Genomic DNA, 20,231 nt, shown 5'->3' with positions numbered 1-20,231 from the left:
AAGTGCCTCCCTGCCTTATGTAACACAGAAAGGCCCACAGCATACTGATGAAGGGGAGTCTGGGCTCTGGGCCGACAGACCTGGGAGAAAACAAGGACTGCACTGCACTGCTGATAGGAGCACAGCTCTGCTGGCACACGAAGACAGGGCTAAATCCACCGCAAACTTCTCACTGATTTCACCTCATTAATGTGTTTTTATGTAACACTGTGAGTTGGAGAGACTAACAGGGATTTTCTTGCAGAATCCTGATTTATTTATTTATTTATTTTACTTCTAACAGTGACAAATTATTTAATGAAGCCTTGTTTCAGTGTCATTGCTGCCCCTCGCCCCCCCTTAACCAAGTGGAGTGAAGTACTCACAGAGTCCTGACAGGATTCCTTCTTGTCCAGCATCTCTCTGAGTGTCTGCAGGATCTTGATACACAGCTTCTCCTCCTTGTCCATAAGCTTCTTGGTGTGTTTGATCAGCCTGGCAGAGAGACAAGAAGCACTCCATCATTAACCGTGGTCTCTGGATAATGCACACACTGGCGGCTCACAAGTAAAAACAAAACAACATTTTATTGATCAGCATCAGCAAAGGTTAAAAATTCTCCTTTTCTGGTCTACAGGGAGGTCAGACAGCTGCAGCAGAGCAACAGCACCCCTGGAGGTTTGATCATGCATCTAACTGTTTTTTAAGATAAAGTACAGTATCTATTACCAGTTTGAGTTCTCTATTGAACAAATATGTTGGAATTTATTGTTTTCTTTACAGTACACATTAACAAGTGTTTATTCTTTTCACATATATTTTTGTGTACCTCTATTCACATTTAGCTCTTTTCCCAACCGCCTTGAGTATAACAGTGATAGTAATTGGTAGAAATTGTTCATATTTAACATGCATTAAATAAAGATCAGCACATATCAAAGAATATCTACCTACCCGTCTATTTATCTGTCTATCTATCTGTTCCTTGTTTTATACACAGTTATGGACAGAGACTCACTTGGACATGAAGGCTCCGCTCTCACAGCGTATCCGAGCAGCCTCTGGAAACAGCAGCTCAGGGCTGTGAAGAACATCCACCAGCACAGAAAATTCTGCCTGAACCTTTGGACTGAACTGCTCCTCCAGACAGGACACAACACCCTGTAGACACACACACACACACACACACAAAAACAAAGTTACTGGATATATTGATACTGCTAAAGCCCCAATAAATCAACTTTGAGGCTCCTGTTCATATAAAACTTTATCCATCTGTCTGCACACCTGCAACTTCTCAATGATGTTCTTGTAGTCAGGGCCACCCAGAGGCTCCTTGCGTGGCCGTGTCCGGGCGGAGATCCTCCAGTCCTTGGCTGCCCGCTGTACCATGTTACTGTGGACCTTGAGAGACAATGTGTTGACCTGACTGTCCAGGTCCACTGGGATGGCTATGGCCCGGGCCTTAGCTGGGGGAGAACATGAGGAGTAATTTAGTTCAACCTGGCACATAACATCATCCTAACTCCAGATCCTACAGAGCTTCATTCCTACACTTAGGCATGGATATGTGAAGAAGTGAAATTAAACTATTCTCTGAGTAGTAAAATACATTTACTATTGTATTTATTATACATCATTACAGACTTTAGGAGTATTGAAATGCCTCTTTCTCCCACAAGGATGGACAGCAGAGTAGCTGCACTCACCCACGTCAGCCAGTGTTTTGATACAGCTCTCTATATTAGCCTTCTGAGCCGAGTTGATCCAGGTGCAGTTGTAGATCCTGAAAGACGACTGGAGCAGCTTGATGAAGACGGACTGGTTCGTCTGTGAAATGAGACGGCAGAGCAGGGGATATTGTTTTTTCCTGTTTAGTTTTTTTTATGGTATAACTACAACAGAGAAAGACTTCTGCGTAAAACACCTCAAGAAGCCTCTCTATGTACAAATATCTGTAAAGAAACAACACAGTCCCAGGTGAAGGTGCAGTGAAGGAGGCAGTCTGCTATCATTTTTTTTAATGTTAAGTATCTAAAAGTTGGCAAAGGATTTGGATATGCCCATGAATGAGCCTCGCTCTGCAGGCACATTTCACCTGCCTGTCAGGTGGTGGAAAACAGTACCTGCAGGTTGGAGTGGTTGACAGAGAAAGGGGAACTGAAGAAACCCTTGACAATGGCCATCACTGTCTCTGTCACATACTTCTCCAAAGGCAGATCTGCGTGGTTACGGTCTGTGGTCGTGTTACACACCTGAAATGCAAAGAAATTAAACATAAGATCATTTCTGAAAGTGCAAACCCACATGTCACATCTCTATCATTTTCTCTGCACATGCAGTAGGTGAATAGATTTAGTTTGAACGTCAGGCCTTGTGTGTCTTGACTGTACATTGCCTCATTAGAAAAGGATCAGGCATACAGTACATACAGTACATGACCTTTCAATCTGACAGAGACTTACACTGGACATGTCCACTAGGAAGTTGTCAAATAGCTTCCAGATATGGTTGGAGGTGTAGATCTCCTTCATCTCCACTTCTGTGTCCACATAGCAGTGATTCACAAAGTTTACATAAGCAGTTTTCACCTGAGGCATAAAAAAAAGAAATATGATGCTTGTTCACTTTCAGATATAAGATACATCTTTAAATTGTATCAAAGAAACAAGTTAGGAAAGCTTGGGATTCATCTCTACCATATAACTCAAACTATATCATTATTTTCTAACAAGACTACCTCTGGTATACAGTTGACGTCAGTGACAACTTTGCCTATGTCATCCAGTGGCAGCAGAGAGTTGCATTTCAGCTCTGTGTAGACGTTCTTGCCCTCAGTGCAGGCCGCCAGCAGCTCCACCAGCGTGTTGTGATAGGCCAGAGCTCCGTCTTCATCCGTCCGCTCCCGCTCAGAGGCCATCATCTGCAGCAACACTTGAAACGAAGAGCGGTCGTTGTAGAATATGAGCACGTCCTCTCCCCCGTTCACCAGCTGGACACCCAAACACAACATAAATATTTCTCAATGTAGCACATGGGCAACATCAGAATGGGCTGCATATTTAAAGCTTTGAATTTTACTACTCGATGAAGAATCTTGATTAACTGTATAATTTAATGCAGTAAAATCTTTCTGCAACTAAATGGCATGAATAATTTAGGAAGATTTTCCATAAATAATACATAAGACAATATTTTTTCCTTCTGTTTTTTTTTTTTTACCTTATCCAAACCATTACCTACACCCATGCTGTGTGGGATTAAAGAAATGATCTCACCTCTGTCATGACTTTGTCCTGGCATTTTTTCACATACTTCCCATCAGCTTTGACAATGGTCTGCAGGAACTTGAGGTACTGAACGTGTCTCCCATGTGTTTCAATGCAGTGGACAAAGTGATGAACCACACGGTCACTGATCTCATTGCACAGCTGGTAATTGTTCATGAAGATGTGACGCATTGTCTCAGCTTCCAGCAGCTGGGGGGAAAAAAACGAAGCCATGATTCAGTCTTCAGTCTTTGACAGTGAACATTGTTACACAAACAGAATATTGATTCAGTTTGGTAATGGAAAATAAGAAATAGAAAACTGTTCATGCGTATACAACAAAACCCTTGCCTTTTTGGACATCCCTGAGAGTAATGCATGTCAACAAGGGACAAGTAGGAATTCATATCAACATACCCCTGGAGTGAGGAAGAGGTTAAGGTGTTTATGTAGCAGAACTTGGTTTTGAGGATTTCCTCTGCAGAAATTCTGCAGGAACGTATGTGCCAGGGTCATGATTTCATTCATCTTCTCGTCGCTCTGTGCAAAGGCAGAACCAAACAATAAATGTAAAAACGACTGGGAAAAAAAGTTAGGCAAACAGATGAGATCTCATGCTGACATCGAGTGGGATGAGCCGCTCAGTTGTCTGCTGTGGTTGTAACTCACCGTCTCATAGGGGATCTGCAGCAGGTCCAGCACCACGGTGTGGGCCCCCATGTTCTTCAGCAGCCTCTGCTGCTGCACTCGACTCTTCTTGCTGGGAAAGCACAGCTTACTAAGCCGCAGTAGGATCTGCAGATGACACACACAATTGTTTCACACATACACCTAACCATAACAGCAGGAAAAACGACTACGAACAAAAATGACCTGGGAATAAAGACATGGGTCTCACCTCTTTGACAATGTTATAGTTGTTTGCCTTGTTGCTGTCAATCTGAGGTTTATTATCACCATCCTGCACCGGGCTCAGGACAACCTCCTGGTAAACACATGTATGTGTAACATAAATGAAGAGGAAACATCTGACGTTCACCCACAAAAAGGTTTATCTTTGGCACAAAACAACCTCGTCATCCTGTCTAATTACTGGGCATTTGCAACAGTGAGATGGGGAATATACACTCTGCTGATCCTAATCACCACTTTTCTTAAACAATACAAGTAAGAAAGGTCTTAAAAACAAAACAGGTAACAGGTTGATAAAAAAGTGACTTAGCGCGAGCTTCCTGTTCTGACACACATTATTATTCATTATGCCTGAGTAGTGCAAAGCCCTAACAAAACAGTTTGTACCGTTTCATTTCCACCAACTTTGATTAACGACAACAACAAACAAAGGAGCCCTTCACCGTGCAGCTGAATGACTGACGGGATGTTACAGAAACTTCCTGCAGAGCTCCAAATGTCACACTTAGAATCTGAAATGTGAAACTTTGCTTTTAGATGTTGGATACCATTGAATGATGGTACAGCACCTCCATGTTCTGTTCTTTGCCCTGTCTGACCCCCAGGTCTTCACTGCTGTAGACTCCACTCTTCTCCACCCACAGCTCTGACTTCTCAACCGTCAGGCGCAGCTGGTCCAGGTCTGTTTTGATCTGCTTGTAGTTCTCCACATCCTGCTCTGACACGAGCAGCTGGACCTGGAAAACAAACAGACACAGATACCGGATGACAAACAAACCAGACACAGAGATATTAAAAGAACAAATGTGTGCGAGAGCAAATCTCTGCCAAGAAATCTCAGTGCAACACTCTGGGAGAGTCGGTGCGTTGTTAAAACGGGAGCTGGTGCGGCTCTAGATTTCAGCTGAGGAAGCTCTCTGCTTCTCGGCCCTTTGGAGAGCCCACCCGATCCAAAAATGATTTCATGACAGAAATCACTGAACTCAGGAAGTGCCAAATGCCACATTCTGTCGGCTTTCCAAGTATCAAAATGCTTGAGTGTGCCTGCTATATCCCCACCTGTTTGAAGGCCTGCAGCACTTCAGCTCTCTGGCTGAAGTGTTTGAAGATGAGTTGCAGCGAGCCAGAGACCAGCGGGGGGTAATCTTGCATGATGAGGTGGATCAGAACCCTCAGAAAAGTCCGACCTCCCTCATCGTCCAGCTCCACTGCACTTAACTCTGTGCTGAAATCACACACATGCACACACACAGAATCATTTGGTGAGTGCACAAGGGTGTGTTTAAACACTACTGTCTACAAACAGAAATTTACTCACCTTCCTGCAAACATGCTCTCTGCTTTGGCTGCAATCTCGTCTATGTCTGGTTCAGATGCTAAGGAGGCAAAATAGTCAGAAACAGCAGATTAATTGAGGAGGCAAGAATGTAAAAGAATGACTCAGCATTTACATTAAGGCTACGTTCACACTGCAAGCCTTAAAGCAGAAGTAAGTGATATATTTGTGTTATTATAAGTCTTAAATAGTTATATCTTCCGACAGCAATCACTTACATAGAGTGTTTGGTCTGAAACACGGGTCTGTCAGTCACTCTGCTCTGCTCTGAGCCGAAGAGAAAACATTTATCGTATCCTACAGTTTTTATCCAATGAGGAGAGAGAACGGCATGCAGGGCTGTGTGTGCAGCCAAGGAACGCCGTGAATGTGGTGACGTAGGGACGAGGACTGTTATGGTGCGTTCAAGGAAACTCGTATTTTTCCGACCGTGAAGTGGTACCAGTTCGATCTGGTACGAGTTCACCGGTCGGAAGTTACGAGTGGCCGTTATAGTGACTTTCACCGGTAAAACAGGTCGGAAAAACACGAGTGGGTTATCTGGAACGCTACAAAGTCGTAAGTTGTGACTTGAAGCTGTAATACGTATCAATTCAGATTTTTTACTCAGATCCGATTTTTTGTTTGGCTGTTCACATTACCATCTAAAATGTGGCCTATATCAGATCCCAGTGTGAACAGTTTGCGGTTCTGAACTGACCCGCATGCGCAAAAGAACAATAACAGAACATAGAGGGAATGAGTATTTTCACTTTTATTTCGAAATGTCTGTGAAATGGAAGCTGGAAAATGTCTGAGCAGCTGCTGAGGAGGAAAAGAGTGAAGAAAAAGAGCCAAACTCTGTGTTTTAGTTTCAGTTACCATTACTTTAGTTTGTAGCCTATATAGGAATAAACCGCCTAAAGTGTCTCAACCCGCTGGGCAGCATTCAGTTTAAGAAGAAACAATGTCAACAAGGTTATTACAACCCAAAGTTTAACACCTCGTGTCCTTTTTTATTTATAATCTCCTCTCCTTCAGCGCTCACGTTCTCACTACAGCTGTTCTGTTGTCAGTAAACTCATGCCGCTGCATGTCAAATTATCCAACGTTTTATCGAGCCGTTTTTTTATTGCTTCGTGTGTATGTGGCGTGTATGTAGCGTGTGTATGTGGTCTTGCTGCCGCTTCTTAAAACAAAACCTAGAGTAGGCTAAACATCGTAAAGTGACGTAAAAGTCGCATCAAATCCGCCTTAGCTGTTCACACTGGGCATTGGAAGAAATCAGATCTGAATCTGATTCAGGACCACATAGGCCTATAGAAGTGGTCTAAATCTAATTTGAAAAAATCGGATCTGGGCCAGATTTGAGTGTTCACACTACTTCGAAAAAATCTGACCTGGTCACTTGACCCCCCCAAAAATGTGATTTTGGGCGACTTGAACCTGCAGTCTGAACGTAGCCTAAGAAAGAATAAAGTCTCACGTGTCACTAGAGGCAATTCAGCCACTGAGACTGAGCTGTCAGTTAAGCTCTTATCCCCAAACTCTTTCTTGTAGATGGACAACAAGTATGTGATCCTGTAATCTAGCCGCACACTCAGGATGAACTGAAGAGAAGAGAAAAAGTCAGAGAAATAATCAATCAATCAATCAATCAGCCATGAGAGAGGGCAAATGTTCAATAGCAACATGTACGTCCAGAGGGTGGCGCTCACTTGCAGGATCTCAATGATCTTTAGCTTGGTGTCCATCACCATGACGTCCTCGTTGTCCGCCAGGAAGTGTCCTTTACTGTAGCGCAGAGAGGGGGGGGTGTCAGGGAGGCTGTGCAGTACACCTCGACTCATCACCATCTGAGTCATCATTTCTCCAACGCCGTGGATCGTGCGGAGGACATTATTGCCTTAAGGAAACATATTTTGCTTCGTGAGTGTGTGTGTGTGTTTAAAGCTTATCATCATAAATCTATACATCAAGCCTGTGAAAGTATCATACAAAAGCTAAAATGAACGCCCCGAGGACATCAAATGCCAGATGGGCCAGAACCTTTTCTGTTATTCTCTTCCAGTCCATTAAATCTAAACACAACTATTATTCAAATACTCCTCAAAAAGTTTGTCAATGTCTCTCTCTGATCTGCACAAAGTCATTTTTAGCCTCACTGACATGCTTCTATTCCTGCAACTCTCAACTCTAAAGAGGTAGAAAAGCACAACCACTTCTTCTTTGTCAGTTCCCTCCTGTATTCATATTTGAATTTAATTTTTTAAAATATCTAATACAATTTGAACTGCTGTATCAATATTTCCCACATTTCTCTAAAAACCCAGGGACTCTTGTCTGTCCTACATTCGGAGAGGAAAAATCATTTTGGTCATAATTTTATATTTATCTGTCGGCTCCTCCATGTTCAATGACCCTACTCTTGAAATAAGGAAACAGCAAACCACAGTTTGTGTCAATAGCTTTAACTTTAGTTGACCAATTCAATGAAATATTGAATTTCCATTGTGTAAGTAAGTACACTGACCAGCCTCTGGGCTCTTGTTGAGCTTGTTCATGAAGGTGAGTGGGTGCTGGACAATATCCAGGATGGCCAGCAGGGTGCGTGTTAGACGGAGCAGCTCACTGAAGCTATAGAAACCAAAGTAAACCAGGTTACGAGCCAGATTCACCACCTGGAAGAGAGGAGAGAATGAAACACATCAAGATTTTTTAAAAAGTAAGAAAATGAGGTGTAATCTGAAAAAATGTAGATGAAAGAATCATACTTTTACAGAATTTGTTTTACCTCCAGTGTGAGTTCATTCTTGTCTTTATCCCCAAATGGAAAATGCTGGCTGACAACGTCTTTGAGGTATTCCTCAACAAACTCCATCGTGGGGGCAAACTTCCTCTTCATCTCCTCTCTTGAAGTGTCAGTGGACTCGTACTCAAACCTGCAGAGTCAAAACAATCAACCATTTGCATGAGCCAATTCTCCCATGTATCACACAAAGTACAGCCACACACACGCAGCCACTCACTCATGGATGGTGATCTTGGAGGGGATCTCGGTCCAGAGGCGAGCGTAGCGTACGGGCACCACGGCTTCCTGCGGGTCACGGTCCACATGCATGTGCAGCATGAGGCGGCAGAAGGAGGCTCTGAGGTTGTAGGGCAGGCAGTCATCGAACATGCAGCGCAGGATCAGATCCACAGGTAACTGAGAGGAGATCTGGTTGATGGCTAAGTACTGACGGTCCAGACACATTTTGGCGAACAGGTTCAGCTGGTATCTGCACAACCGGTGAAGGACATGGAAGGAGAAAAAGGGAAAAAAGACGTGAAGGGCTTGCTTGAGCTTTATGAGATTTATTTGTGTTAGGTACTACAGAAAGAGAGCACCACCATCACCTGTAGTAGGTGATGATGTCTACATCCATCTTGTGGTTGCCCTTGGCATCCTGGGCCAGGTGGCGGATGGATTTGCCGTGAGGCTCCTTATTGCTGTCGATCCAGTAGAGCCAGACCTCCTCCTCCTCCACCTCCTCCTGCAGCAGGGAGGACTCCAGGGTGGTTTCTGTGTTAGAGATTAGTCTAGGGAGGAGAAGAAGGAGGGCAGGGGAGAAAGTGTGACATAAAGCAAAAAAAATAACTACACACATAACACTGTGACGTAGAGCTGCTACTGAAAATATCTATTTCTAAGAGGCAAGAGGGGGAACAACAATTATTCTGTGCAGAATGTACATTTTTGAACATGTTTAAAAAATGAAAAGCGAAATCTGACAGGATCGACCACAATGTTTTAAATATAGACAGCGCAGGTTGTGACTCACTTGGTCTGGATGAGGATATCTGCGTTGGTGGGGTTCAGCATAAATTTACAGATAAGCTCCTGTGTGACGGGGATGGCAGTCTTGTTGGACACACAGAGATCAGAAAGATAATCCAAGAATCTGGAAGAGCAGATCAGTCATGATTCACAGAGTTTCAGCACAGAAACACATGGACTGATTGTACAGTGACTGCACATATTTTATACTACGTAAGAGTTTTGGAAAAACTAATCGCATTACAACACCTGAAAAATAAGGTTAAGTAGCAATCATGATTCACATATTGTATTGGGCTGGATTATCCTGCATGTTCCTGTGTTTTAAACCTTATGTATGTATCGTATATTGTTTCCTTGGGTCATCTAATCTTTGGCAGGTTGCACATGTCTGACCTGGGCTCTCTGTTGCGCCTCAGCAGACTGACAAAGGTTTCGATCTCTCTGGCTGTGATGTGTTTTTCCAGCAGCTTGCGGTTGTTGTGCAGCAGGGCAGTGATTGTGTCCTCAGCCAGGATCTCATACCCGATCTGAGACTGCATGATTGAGAACTTTTTGGCGATGTATTCCTATGAGAGACAAGAGACAAATACGAATTTAGGACAAAGTCAAACAGAAGAATTTAAATGTGCTGAATCACTAGCATCTAGTTTGCGGTTGTTTTAACTACTAGACAGAGAGAACTTGTTGAACAAGATAACTTTTGAAAATACATCCTGATTCACATTCATGAAGCTACCCGCAGTTACACTCGAGAGCTGCCTGTCACATCCACAGCCTGTTGACCACTGAGCAGCTCAACAGGAGCTGCTTTGGTGGCTCATGAAGAGCTGCATCCTTTCATCAAGGGTAAGAGGTTCTTTTAATTAATCTATTAACTTGACTACTGATTAATTATTTATAGGAAGTCAAAAAAACAATGAAAAGCGCATATAAAACTTGCGCCAGGTGAGGGAGCAATGACAAAAGAAAAGATTTAAGGAAATTAATTCTTTTTCTTTTTTAAAGATGTGTCACGGCCCTCAGCCCATGGCTGTGTCCTCTGTAAGTTGTGTATTGTGTGGTGTGTGTTGCAGGTTGCTGGAGATGATTAGAGACCGAGAGCACCTGCACAATGCTCTCAGGCTGATTTAAACCTGCCAGCCCTCAATGTCTCTCTCTCTCTCTCCCCTGGACCTTCACCCTGCAGCTTGTGATTTTGTTTTTGTTTTGCACCCTCACACACGACTGACATTTATTTCCACAACCTATTGTGTATTTAATTTGTATTTTCTTATAATAAACATTATTGCCTTTAGTCACGTAATGCGCACGCTTTTCCATGGTTTGTTTCGGCCTCAAAGCCAGTCGTAACAAGTAGAACTAGAAAATATGGTATTTTTACTCAATAATAAAGGAAATGTTGATAATTGAATGTCTTCATACAAAGTTGAGGTTCTTGAGTTAGTGCAGGCCTTGTCACAGCAAACTTTCATCTTGTCATAGCCTGTGAAAAGCTTAGATTATTATTATTATTATTATTTATAACATGAAGCCTCTGTTCTATTCAAGTGTCCCAGTAACACATGAACAATACAAGGACCCTCGAGCAGCTGAATGCTTATCAGCCACCACTGATTATGTTACTAGTGCTTCTCATGTTGTCACATGTCAAAATCCTCTCAGCTAAAGTACTGTGAGTGTTTATTGTTTTACTGTTCTTCTGTGATGCTACTGTAAGATGCAGCATGATGGCTGCAGAGCTGAAACAGTTACAGGGGCATGACTAGAATCAGACATTGGTTGTACCTGACTGAGGATGACTGAGAACTGAGTTTATTCTAAGAGAAATTGTGCCATGAGTTCATTATTAAACTTGTGAATTATTCCTTTTGATCCACTGATCGATTAAAAGAGCATTTGAGCACTGCTCAGGTTTCTCGATTAGGGGCATCATTACAGCAGCTGAGGTCGATTTTCCCAGACAGTCTGGCAGAATACAGTGATAAGCTCCCGGTTAAAAGACACCTCTCTAACCTTGGACTACCCTGCGTCTTGTTGATAATGACCACGTTCTTGACCCTGATGCCAACCCAATGAACATGAACATGCCTGGTTCTTGCGATAATCCTGCTGGGAATGCCGTAGCACCCTGTAGCACAGTCTCAACATGTACTTGAAGTGAGCATAGCGCTGGTCTCCCAGGTCCTCCAACCTCAGCATCGCACCGTCACCCTGGTCGGTGAACGGCGCCTTCAGTATGCCAAAGATCTGGAGGAACAGAAACCCAGTTACAATGATGAACGGATGTTTGACAGACTGTAATAACAAGAAAGTGCTTCAATATATAAACTTAAATAGCTAATAGCTGTCATAAAATATCTCACTAATAATTCAGTAAGATTTATTCTGGGCTTGACTGTCAGTTCCTCTGTTACACTTCTATTAAGGACTAAAAGGACAGACAGGAGTGTGTGAGTGTGTGTTTGCACTTGCGCTGACCTGGGCGAGGATGTTCTGTTCCCTCATGAGTTTCTGCCTCTCTCGGTTGGGCGTAGAAGTGACCACGGATAGCACTTCCTGGCCGTTGTTTGGTACCACACACACAAAGAAAACCAGGTCTTCCAGGAGCTTAGTCACAAACCTAAAAATAGACACAAAGGCAAAACATGACACGTACAATCCCAAAAATACGCTGCCATGTGTCACCTGTGCCATCATCACGCTCATGTCTCTGTACCTCCGTTCATTCTGAGCAATGTTGCCGTACTGAAGCTTCCTCACGGTGGACTCCAGGACTTTGCTGGCATCATTAGCAAAGTCCAAGTCTCTGACCTCTGACAAGGGAACAGATACGATGGCAAAAGCCTCTTTGTCCTCTTTAGTGGGACAGGTGCCGATCTGTAGAGACAGGACAAAAACCTCCTCACTTTTAGTACACTTTATTGTGTTGTAGATTTCTGAATTCATTTCTAAATCACTGGTATGATATTTTGAGCGTGTGCGACCTTCAGCATCACCGGTCGCTCCTCCTCTGCATCAATGGGGACATTGGTGCTGGTCACCCAGGTGTTGGTACACAGGTGCCTAAGCCGCACATAGGAGTTTCTGAGGAAAAGTGGAACAAATTATTTACAGCAGCTATGATTTTTAGTTGATTGTTGATGACAGAGTTCCATGAAATTGTTTACATTTATTTATGGTGGATGAATTAAATTGACTTTGGTGATCCACTGACACTTCCTTAACCTTCCTGTTGTCCTTCTGGGTCAAATTGACCCAATCTGTTCCCTTCCTCCATCCTTCCTTTCTCCCTTCCTTCTTTCCACAATCCTTTACCCCTTATTTCCTTCCTTCCTTCCTTCCATCCTTCCTTCCTTCCATCCTTCCTTCCTTCCTTCCTTCCTTCCTTCCTTCCTTCCTTCCTTCCTTCCTTCCTTCCTTCCTTCCTTCCTTCCCTTCGTCCTTACTTCTTCTTCTTCCTTCCTCTTTTGATCCAATTGACCTGATCTGTTCCCTATCTCTCCATCTTTCTTTCTTTCCCTTTCCTTCTTTCCTCCTTCCTTCCTTCCTTGAACAAATCTGTTCCCTCCCTCCATCTTTCCCTTCCTTCTTTCCACAATCCTTTTCCCCTTCCTTCCTTCTTTCTTCCTTCTTCTTCCTTCCTTGAACGAATCTGTTCCCTCCTTCCACTTTTCTTTCCTTCCTTCCTTCCTTCCTTCCTTCCTTACTCCCTTCCTTGACCCAGGAGGACAACAAGAGGGTTAAGATGCACCATGTAATCAGCTCTTTAACTTATCTAACGATCAGATGAACTCACACAAAGGTTGTTACACAAATCCATGGCTCCTCCTGAGAAGAATCCTAATAACTTTCCCTCAAGCACCAACATGAGGTTGACATTTTCGACTCGCTTTTGATTGGTTGAGTGATTTTATGGAAAGATTTCTCAACAGCCATCTGATGAATTGCCATGAAATATGGACTTAGTGTTTGCCAGAAGAGATTATAACTTTGGTAAACCTCTAATTTATCATTGAGCGCCATCATTAGGTCAAAATTTCTATTTGTCCAAAACTATAGTTTATGACCAGGTACTTAAAAACACTATTCACTTCAGCTCCAGTTCTGCTTTGCATGAATGAGCAAATGTTACCACACTAACATGCTAAACATGTAAAACCATACCTGCTAAATATCAACATGATAATATGATGATTTTGAGCATTTTAGCATCTTTAAGCATTTGGCACAAAGCACATCTATCATGACAGTAGATACTGGATTACTCATTTCTCAAACAAGTGAAAATGAACAAATGTAAGTATATTTCAGACTGTTCTTTTATCAACCACAAAATGGCACCTACTTGAAGAACCCTCTTCTATGAAGAAAAACAGATAGTTTGGTTTCAAAATAAATGACATCGTCTCAGCCTAATGGCACATTTTCTGTCAAGGGCTACTGTGCTCTGTGTTGTGAACTCTAGTGAAAAATGCTCCCTGTGGACACAAGTGCAGCAGATGTAACTTGTTATTGTTTTCCCCGTATGAGTGACTGACCTGGGCACAAGACAGTCGGCCCGCTGCAGAGTGGTGGCGTCCAGCTCAAACAGAGAGGCTATGTCATTCCCATGGGGAACAGAGACCAGGGTGAAAGCAATCTTCTCTGCTGCTTGATGCTTCCTCTTGGAGAACACAGGATCTGTCTCATTCTGCACCACAAACACAAGGAGAGACGCAGACAGACAAGCACGCACACAAGCAGAGGCAGTAGGCATCAGTGTCTGCTGTCTATAAGCTTATATGGCACAGACAGTACCGCTGTTTATCAAAATCTATATCTCCGTCTTTTGTAATACAACACTACACACTGCATTAGTTTTTCAGAATGTCATTGATTACAAGTAGGTTTATTACCTTTAATTATCAGTGCATGTTGTTTTAAGAGAGAGAGGTGCAGAGACACGGTACACGGTACTTTCGGTTTTCCCTGAATACACAATCCAATAACTCCAAAATGCTCTTGTGGACAAGTTGTGACATGCACATTCACCACGCTATGAACTATGTAACTTTACGACACATGAAGCAAATACTCGGAACTAGGCCTACTTGCGCTTTAGAAATCACTCCGCCCAGCAGCCGTGTCTGGGATGTAGTTCCAGCTATGCATTTGCCTCAAAAACAACTCAGTCTCGTAATGTTACATTATTATTTCATAGCGTGGTGAACGTGCAGGTCACAGCTTGTCCACCAGAGCGTTTTGGAGTTGTTGGATTGTGTATTTGATGAGTTTTATGAGGGACAGGGTGTGTTCTCTGAGCAGCTAGCGTCTCTGCCCCGCAGATCTCAAAACAACATGCACCGATAATTAAAGGTAATGAACCCACTCCTTTGACTATTGGGATTATGGCAATAGGCGAATTTGCCAAAATATTGAACTATCCCTTTAAAATAGTTAACTGTGTTGACTAACCACCAAAACTCACAGAGCTCACTTTATGGCTAAAATGATGAAAAAACTATTTTCATTAATGTAGAAACTACTCCATCATGATAAAGATCATTAGTTGCAGTCCCAATTGATGTAAAGATACAAAAAGCAACAAATTTTGTTTCTCTGCATTTATCTGTCGAATTACTTGCTATTGCACTATTTGATTGATCTCTACATGAATAACTGATATGACACTACGAGCATTTGACACAGTCGGGGAGCACCGTCTCTCCTCGCCGTCTGCAGCAGCACTAACTCACCACACTCTTTATCTGCACTCACATACTTTACATTTTATAATGTCCATAAATAATCTCTATCTTGCTGTAGCGTAAAGATTCAGCCTGGTTTTAAGTGAGACGTATTTCTAATGGGTTAGTAATTCTTGGTGACCATAAAGATGAGCATGGTCATGTTTTGTGTCAGCTCGTCGTATCTCTCCACGCATACCCGCGTAAATACTGATAAATGAGCTCAACTGTTGATTAAATCACTGAGGGCAGACGGATGTGAGTCAAACTATTCTGTCATACACTCTGACACTAATGAGGTATCGCATCACACACAAAGAGAGCTATGGCTTCTCTGTGTGCTGTGATAAACACTGCAGTACACAGCCTGGTACGGTCCGCACTGTGCAGATGCAGCAGATAATGGCGAGGGTTAATTTTTCCCACTGTTCTCTGCATGTCAATGGGAAGCTCCCCAGAGCTGCCTCCACGCCTCAGCTTCTCTATCCTCCCACTCCCTCCCCTCCCCTCCCCTCCTCCTCTCCACTGGTGACTCACCCCACCAGCTTAGCACAGGCGAGTAGAGCAGAGCAGACAGCACGTCTGCCTCCCCTCCATCCCCTCTCGCAGGGCACCCCCACACCCAGACGTTATGTAAGGAGCCCCCTGTGTGTCTGAAATTCAGCATGTGCATGAGAAAGTGTGTGAGGCTGAGAGAGTTTGTGTGCGTGTTCCTTGCATTGCCAGAATACAAATGTGCAAGGAAGCTCAGGGCTGAAAGAAATGTCTAGATATAGATTCAGAGTTTGGCAGAGTTTGTGTTTGTGTGTGTGTGTGTGTGTGTATGTGTGTTATGTGAGTGTGTGTGTGTGTGTGTGTGTCTGTGAGAGTGTGCGATGACTGGTGGTATTGCATAACCAAAAGATGAGGAGACAGAGAAGAGCCTGAAGTTGGACAGACAATGTGTAACTGCTGATAATCGTTCTTTTCACTCAAACACTCGTCATTTTCTCACCCGTTCACCAACTCATTTCATCTTTCAGTCAAGAACAGACTGACTCATCCATGGTGTGAAATGATGAACTATTTGCATTGCTGAGGTGTTGAACTGTAAATATTAGCCTTACATGATGGATACATCTGTCAACAGTAGCTCATGAGACTTCAGTTAGATGTGATTTACAGCTCAATGTGCTTGTTGGACTCACTCACCTCTCCTTTGGACTCCACTGTGTTCTCTTTGAATTCAGGGTTCACCTGTAGAGATACTGAGCGGTCAGTGACCTCAGCTCTAGACAGCTCAGACGATCATCCTCTCATTAGCATCCCTGTCACCCAGAACCAAACTATCCACCAGCAGAGGACGGGTAATACTGTAGCAGCCATATCAGTGGGAACACTGCCACCTACAGCACATCACCTAAAGTCCCATCAACTGTGCTTATTCACACACACACTGAGCTGTAGATGCTCTCGATTTGAAGAAAAAAGAAAAGTGTCTCTGGCACTAAAATGAATCAAGAGAGAACTGACACAAGCAGCAGAGCCAAACTCACCTCGGCTGCGAGGTAATTTCCAGTCGCCAGGTGTTTAAAGCGGAAGAGGCTGTTCCACTGGCCTGCTCCACCTCTGCAGGGGTCGTAGTGCACAACCTGCCACGGGAAAACAAAATAATAAATTATACACCTACTGGTGCAGCAGAAGTTTCAGGTCTTCCCTCAAAATGTTCTAATATCATGCAGACAGACGTTTTCAGTTTACGTTTTATGTCTGTATGGCAGTGTTTTTCAACCTTGGGGTCGGGACCCCATGTGGGGTCGCCTGGAATTCAGATGGGGTCGCCTGAAATGTCCAGTAATGGACTCTATGCACAGCGCCACTACTTCCTGAATTTAAGGCAGCTCCTTTATTTCCTGTCTTACATTGTTGGACAAACTGATTAATCCAGGTGTGTCTGACCATGTTGACTACTCGGACACACCTGGATTAATCAGTTTGTCCAGTAATGTAACACAGGAAATAAAGGAGCTGCCTTAAGTTCAGGAAGTAGTGGAGCTGTGCATAGAGTCCATTGGTAAAAAAAAAAAAAAAAAAAAAGAAATTACTGATAAAAATATTTTCTTAACTAATGATTATTCTTTAAAAAAATATGATTTAAAATATCACACACAATCCTAAACAACTGTATTCTATACTTTCACTTTCTTGAATTTAAATCGAGTTCAAATAATAGGCAGCATATAAAATTATCTGAGCTTGTGCATCTTGATTGACGGGGTCGACCAGAAATTTGTGATGTCAAAATGGGGTCCCGAGCCAGAAAAGGTTGGGAACCACTGCTGTATGGGTATAACAACACGAAACACACATTTGGAGTCTAACAAACAAATAATAAAAGTCTTTTTTAAACATAAGTCTTAAAAAAAGATCTCTGTTAATTGTTCTCTGGTTGTTCAGTGTCAGAATCGTTCTCAGTACTTGGTTCATGTTTAGCCTATCACTTGAGTGTCAGAGTGAGTCAGGATGAGAGTCAGCCTGTGTGTTAAGTACAACAGAAATTTTCATTTGTCACCCCGGACAACAACATGTCAACAACTGATATGGTGACATAAGTACATTCTGGCACAACCAGCAGAGGGACAAGAGGAACTTCAATTCAGTACAAACTGATAAAGAGGAACATAACATACAGTATAATAGAACGTTTTTTAGCTGGTCTTTATTTTGTTGATGTGCTGCGTGGCAGGTTGGATACATTTCACCACAACATGACAAACGAACATCATCTCTTTTCAAAAACAACGATTTTAATTAAGTACCGTTGAGTAGAATCGAGGATGTTGTCAAATTTCCAGAGAGATATTGCTAATTCACACTGAGTTTACCTCAATCTCCCAGAGAGCCTTGGAGCTTGTGGCCGAGGTGGCCGACTGCCTCAGTGTGGTCCTGAGAAACACATGCTGCTGCTTCTTGTACTCGTCACCGGTCAGAAACTTCTCCTGCTCAGCATGAAAGAGCCTCACCACATCTCCCTGACAGAGGACACACACACAGAGACACACACAGGACATGAGACTGCTGCCTGATCTTTAGCTGAATAAACACACCTAAAAGCAATAAAACAACATACCCCCTTAAGAACATCTTCCCTGTAGTCACTAAACTTCATGAACAAGGTGACCTTCCAGCTGGTGTTACAGTTGACGGCGTTAACCTGCAGCAATATTCAGAGAACAAGGGACAAACACAACATGATTAAATGCTTCTCTGTGGGCTAAGATGATATAAAACTAGGAGAAAAACTGTGAAAACTAGCTTTTATCTATGGTGACACTCAAGGAAACACATGCAAATAGAACAAAATGCTTATGTTGTGATTTTTGCAGCACATGTGGTTAAACTAATGTTTTCTGAAGCTCTCAGGGCCACCGTATTCATCTGACAGCTGCTACATGCTTCAGCACTGATAGAACGAATACAAATGACTCAGTCCCACCTCTTTGCAGCCGGGGTTGTCCAACAGCTCAATGTTGCTGGCGTGAAGAGGCTGCCCTGCGTTCACTGGCATCAGCACCACCTTGTCTCCAACCACCACCTTGGACCAAGTTAGAAACATTCATATGGCAGCAGGAGTTTCCACAGGTTTTTTTTTTTATATAAACTTCCAGAAGTTTCCAAATGGATTTAAACAGAAAGAAAGTGTGTATCCATGCAAGGGGGTTTGTCTCAGGTCTGCAAGCATCCACTTATTTTTCTAAAGGTGCTATGTGCAGCAGCAGGGTTGCGGTGTTGACACCAAACAGGTTTTGTTCATACTGTAGTGAGTGGCCTTGAATGCAGCATACAGAGATATGGAGACTGAAAAGTCTACAGTATTCGTTATTGTGCCATTGCTTTGCTTACACAATCCATGCTCTTTATCAGCAGTATACTGTAACATCAGTTATAATAGTCTGTCGGCACTGAACTGAGTCTCATGTTAAGTAGCTGTACACAAGCACAATGTGGCTTTTAAAGTGGGCAGCTCTTCAGATTTATTTCAACTTGGTGCTGGCATATTAAAAATGTTTTAACTCTAACAAAGCAGTATCTATGCCATAGAGTAGATAGGAAGTAACAACTGACTGAATACTGTTTAAGCTCAACCTGCAAGTCTACATGCAGTGGGAAGGCTGGTGCATCCATGCTTTGACTTGTTTTGATATTCTGTGTCTGATCTAATAATGCACAAACACCATGCACAATCAAGAGCAATACCTTTAACCATAGGATGCTAAAGCCAAAGGGGAAGGACAAAATCAGAAATGTTACTGGAACAGGACAAACAATGAACTGACAGCCTAAACAGAGAGGAATGTCAGGTTGTTGTACAGAACTTTGTATTTATAGTGCTGTGATTCGAGGCAGAGGGGAAACCTACGTTGTCTCCTTCACTGCGGAGCTTCCAGAAGGGCTGAATGTAGAACCAAGAGCCCTCGTTCCCGGCCGGGTCCAAAGAAACCCGCATGGCGTTTTTCTCCAGCAGAGCAGGAAGACGCTTGTTCACCGTCAGGTACTTATTACTCTTAATGTGAAGGAGCTGAAACAGAAGGATCAGTCTTTTTAGGAAAGGGGCAGGAGGTTGTGACGATGCTGATACGACACCAGAACCGAAACAGCGCTTGTTTTTTGTCCAACTGGTACAGCAAACCTCAAAGTGCATAACAGAAATCAAAATGGTTTAGATGATAAAAAGGATAAGCAGCAAATCTGAATATTTGAAAGCATATTTTGAAAGACATGAATACTCTGGGAAGTGTAAGCTATAACAAAGCATCATCTTTTTTAATAGTTACTGTTCAATGTAACTCGTAGCTAAAACTATTACATAGCTGTCACAGATTTAAAAGCACTGATCTACAGTGGGGAATATGTTGTTAATGTATAGTCCGTGATGAAAAATAAAGTACAGGTAGCTGAAATCTGTAGTAAACAGAAGTACTTCTGTAAATGTACTTCATACCATCCACCACTGCATGAGAGTACAAGGAAATCCCCTTTTTGGAGGTTGGTTTTTACTTCAAGTTTACTTCTTCTGTGAGTCAAAAGAGGCTCAACTTTTATAATCTGGCCTCAAAAAAGACGTGTCTTCAACCACGCAACACATTTCCTGATTCCATTCAACAAACAGGGGTAAATAACATCACCCCTAGCAAATAGCTTATTGATGGGACGTAATAATACACAGA

At 42.8% G+C, this 20,231-nt stretch overlaps 1 protein-coding gene across 5 annotated transcripts in view; it reads right to left on the bottom strand.

Annotated features, from left to right (window-relative positions):
* Window positions 1-20,231, bottom strand: part of itpr2 (inositol 1,4,5-trisphosphate receptor, type 2) — a 60,264-nt gene that overhangs the window by 29,814 nt on the left and 10,219 nt on the right. For 2 of the 5 annotated variants that reach the window (XM_083973754.1, XM_083973750.1), the window contains exons 5-37: window positions 19,424-19,582; window positions 18,500-18,598; window positions 18,134-18,217; window positions 17,889-18,035; window positions 16,560-16,655; window positions 16,216-16,260; window positions 13,837-13,988; window positions 12,283-12,382; window positions 12,015-12,175; window positions 11,777-11,918; window positions 11,387-11,545; window positions 9,692-9,864; window positions 9,300-9,419; window positions 8,875-9,057; window positions 8,505-8,756; window positions 8,270-8,417; window positions 8,009-8,156; window positions 7,194-7,381; window positions 6,962-7,085; window positions 5,479-5,536; window positions 5,220-5,385; window positions 4,709-4,897; window positions 4,147-4,233; window positions 3,918-4,043; window positions 3,666-3,788; window positions 3,258-3,458; window positions 2,720-2,971; window positions 2,445-2,570; window positions 2,106-2,234; window positions 1,689-1,809; window positions 1,267-1,448; window positions 998-1,140; window positions 366-495 (exon numbers count right to left, since the gene is read on the bottom strand). In XM_083973754.1, the coding sequence (XP_083829880.1) occupies window positions 366-495; window positions 998-1,140; window positions 1,267-1,448; window positions 1,689-1,809; window positions 2,106-2,234; window positions 2,445-2,570; window positions 2,720-2,971; window positions 3,258-3,458; window positions 3,666-3,788; window positions 3,918-4,043; window positions 4,147-4,233; window positions 4,709-4,897; window positions 5,220-5,385; window positions 5,479-5,536; window positions 6,962-7,085; window positions 7,194-7,381; window positions 8,009-8,156; window positions 8,270-8,417; window positions 8,505-8,756; window positions 8,875-9,057; window positions 9,300-9,419; window positions 9,692-9,864; window positions 11,387-11,545; window positions 11,777-11,918; window positions 12,015-12,175; window positions 12,283-12,382; window positions 13,837-13,988; window positions 16,216-16,260; window positions 16,560-16,655; window positions 17,889-18,035; window positions 18,134-18,217; window positions 18,500-18,598; window positions 19,424-19,582 (4,713 nt within the window). The remainder of the gene's footprint in view (window positions 1-365; window positions 496-997; window positions 1,141-1,266; window positions 1,449-1,688; window positions 1,810-2,105; window positions 2,235-2,444; window positions 2,571-2,719; window positions 2,972-3,257; window positions 3,459-3,665; window positions 3,789-3,917; window positions 4,044-4,146; window positions 4,234-4,708; window positions 4,898-5,219; window positions 5,386-5,478; window positions 5,537-6,961; window positions 7,086-7,193; window positions 7,382-8,008; window positions 8,157-8,269; window positions 8,418-8,504; window positions 8,757-8,874; window positions 9,058-9,299; window positions 9,420-9,691; window positions 9,865-11,386; window positions 11,546-11,776; window positions 11,919-12,014; window positions 12,176-12,282; window positions 12,383-13,836; window positions 13,989-16,215; window positions 16,261-16,559; window positions 16,656-17,888; window positions 18,036-18,133; window positions 18,218-18,499; window positions 18,599-19,423; window positions 19,583-20,231) is intronic. The other 3 variants (XM_083973751.1, XM_083973752.1, XM_083973753.1) reach the window with 3 other exon arrangements.

The sequence above is a fragment of the Trachurus trachurus genome (assembly GCF_905171665.1).
Source record: "Trachurus trachurus genome assembly, chromosome: 6".
Lineage (NCBI taxonomy): Eukaryota > Metazoa > Chordata > Actinopteri > Carangiformes > Carangidae > Trachurus > Trachurus trachurus.
This window is presented reverse-complemented; position numbering and strand designations above follow the sequence as displayed.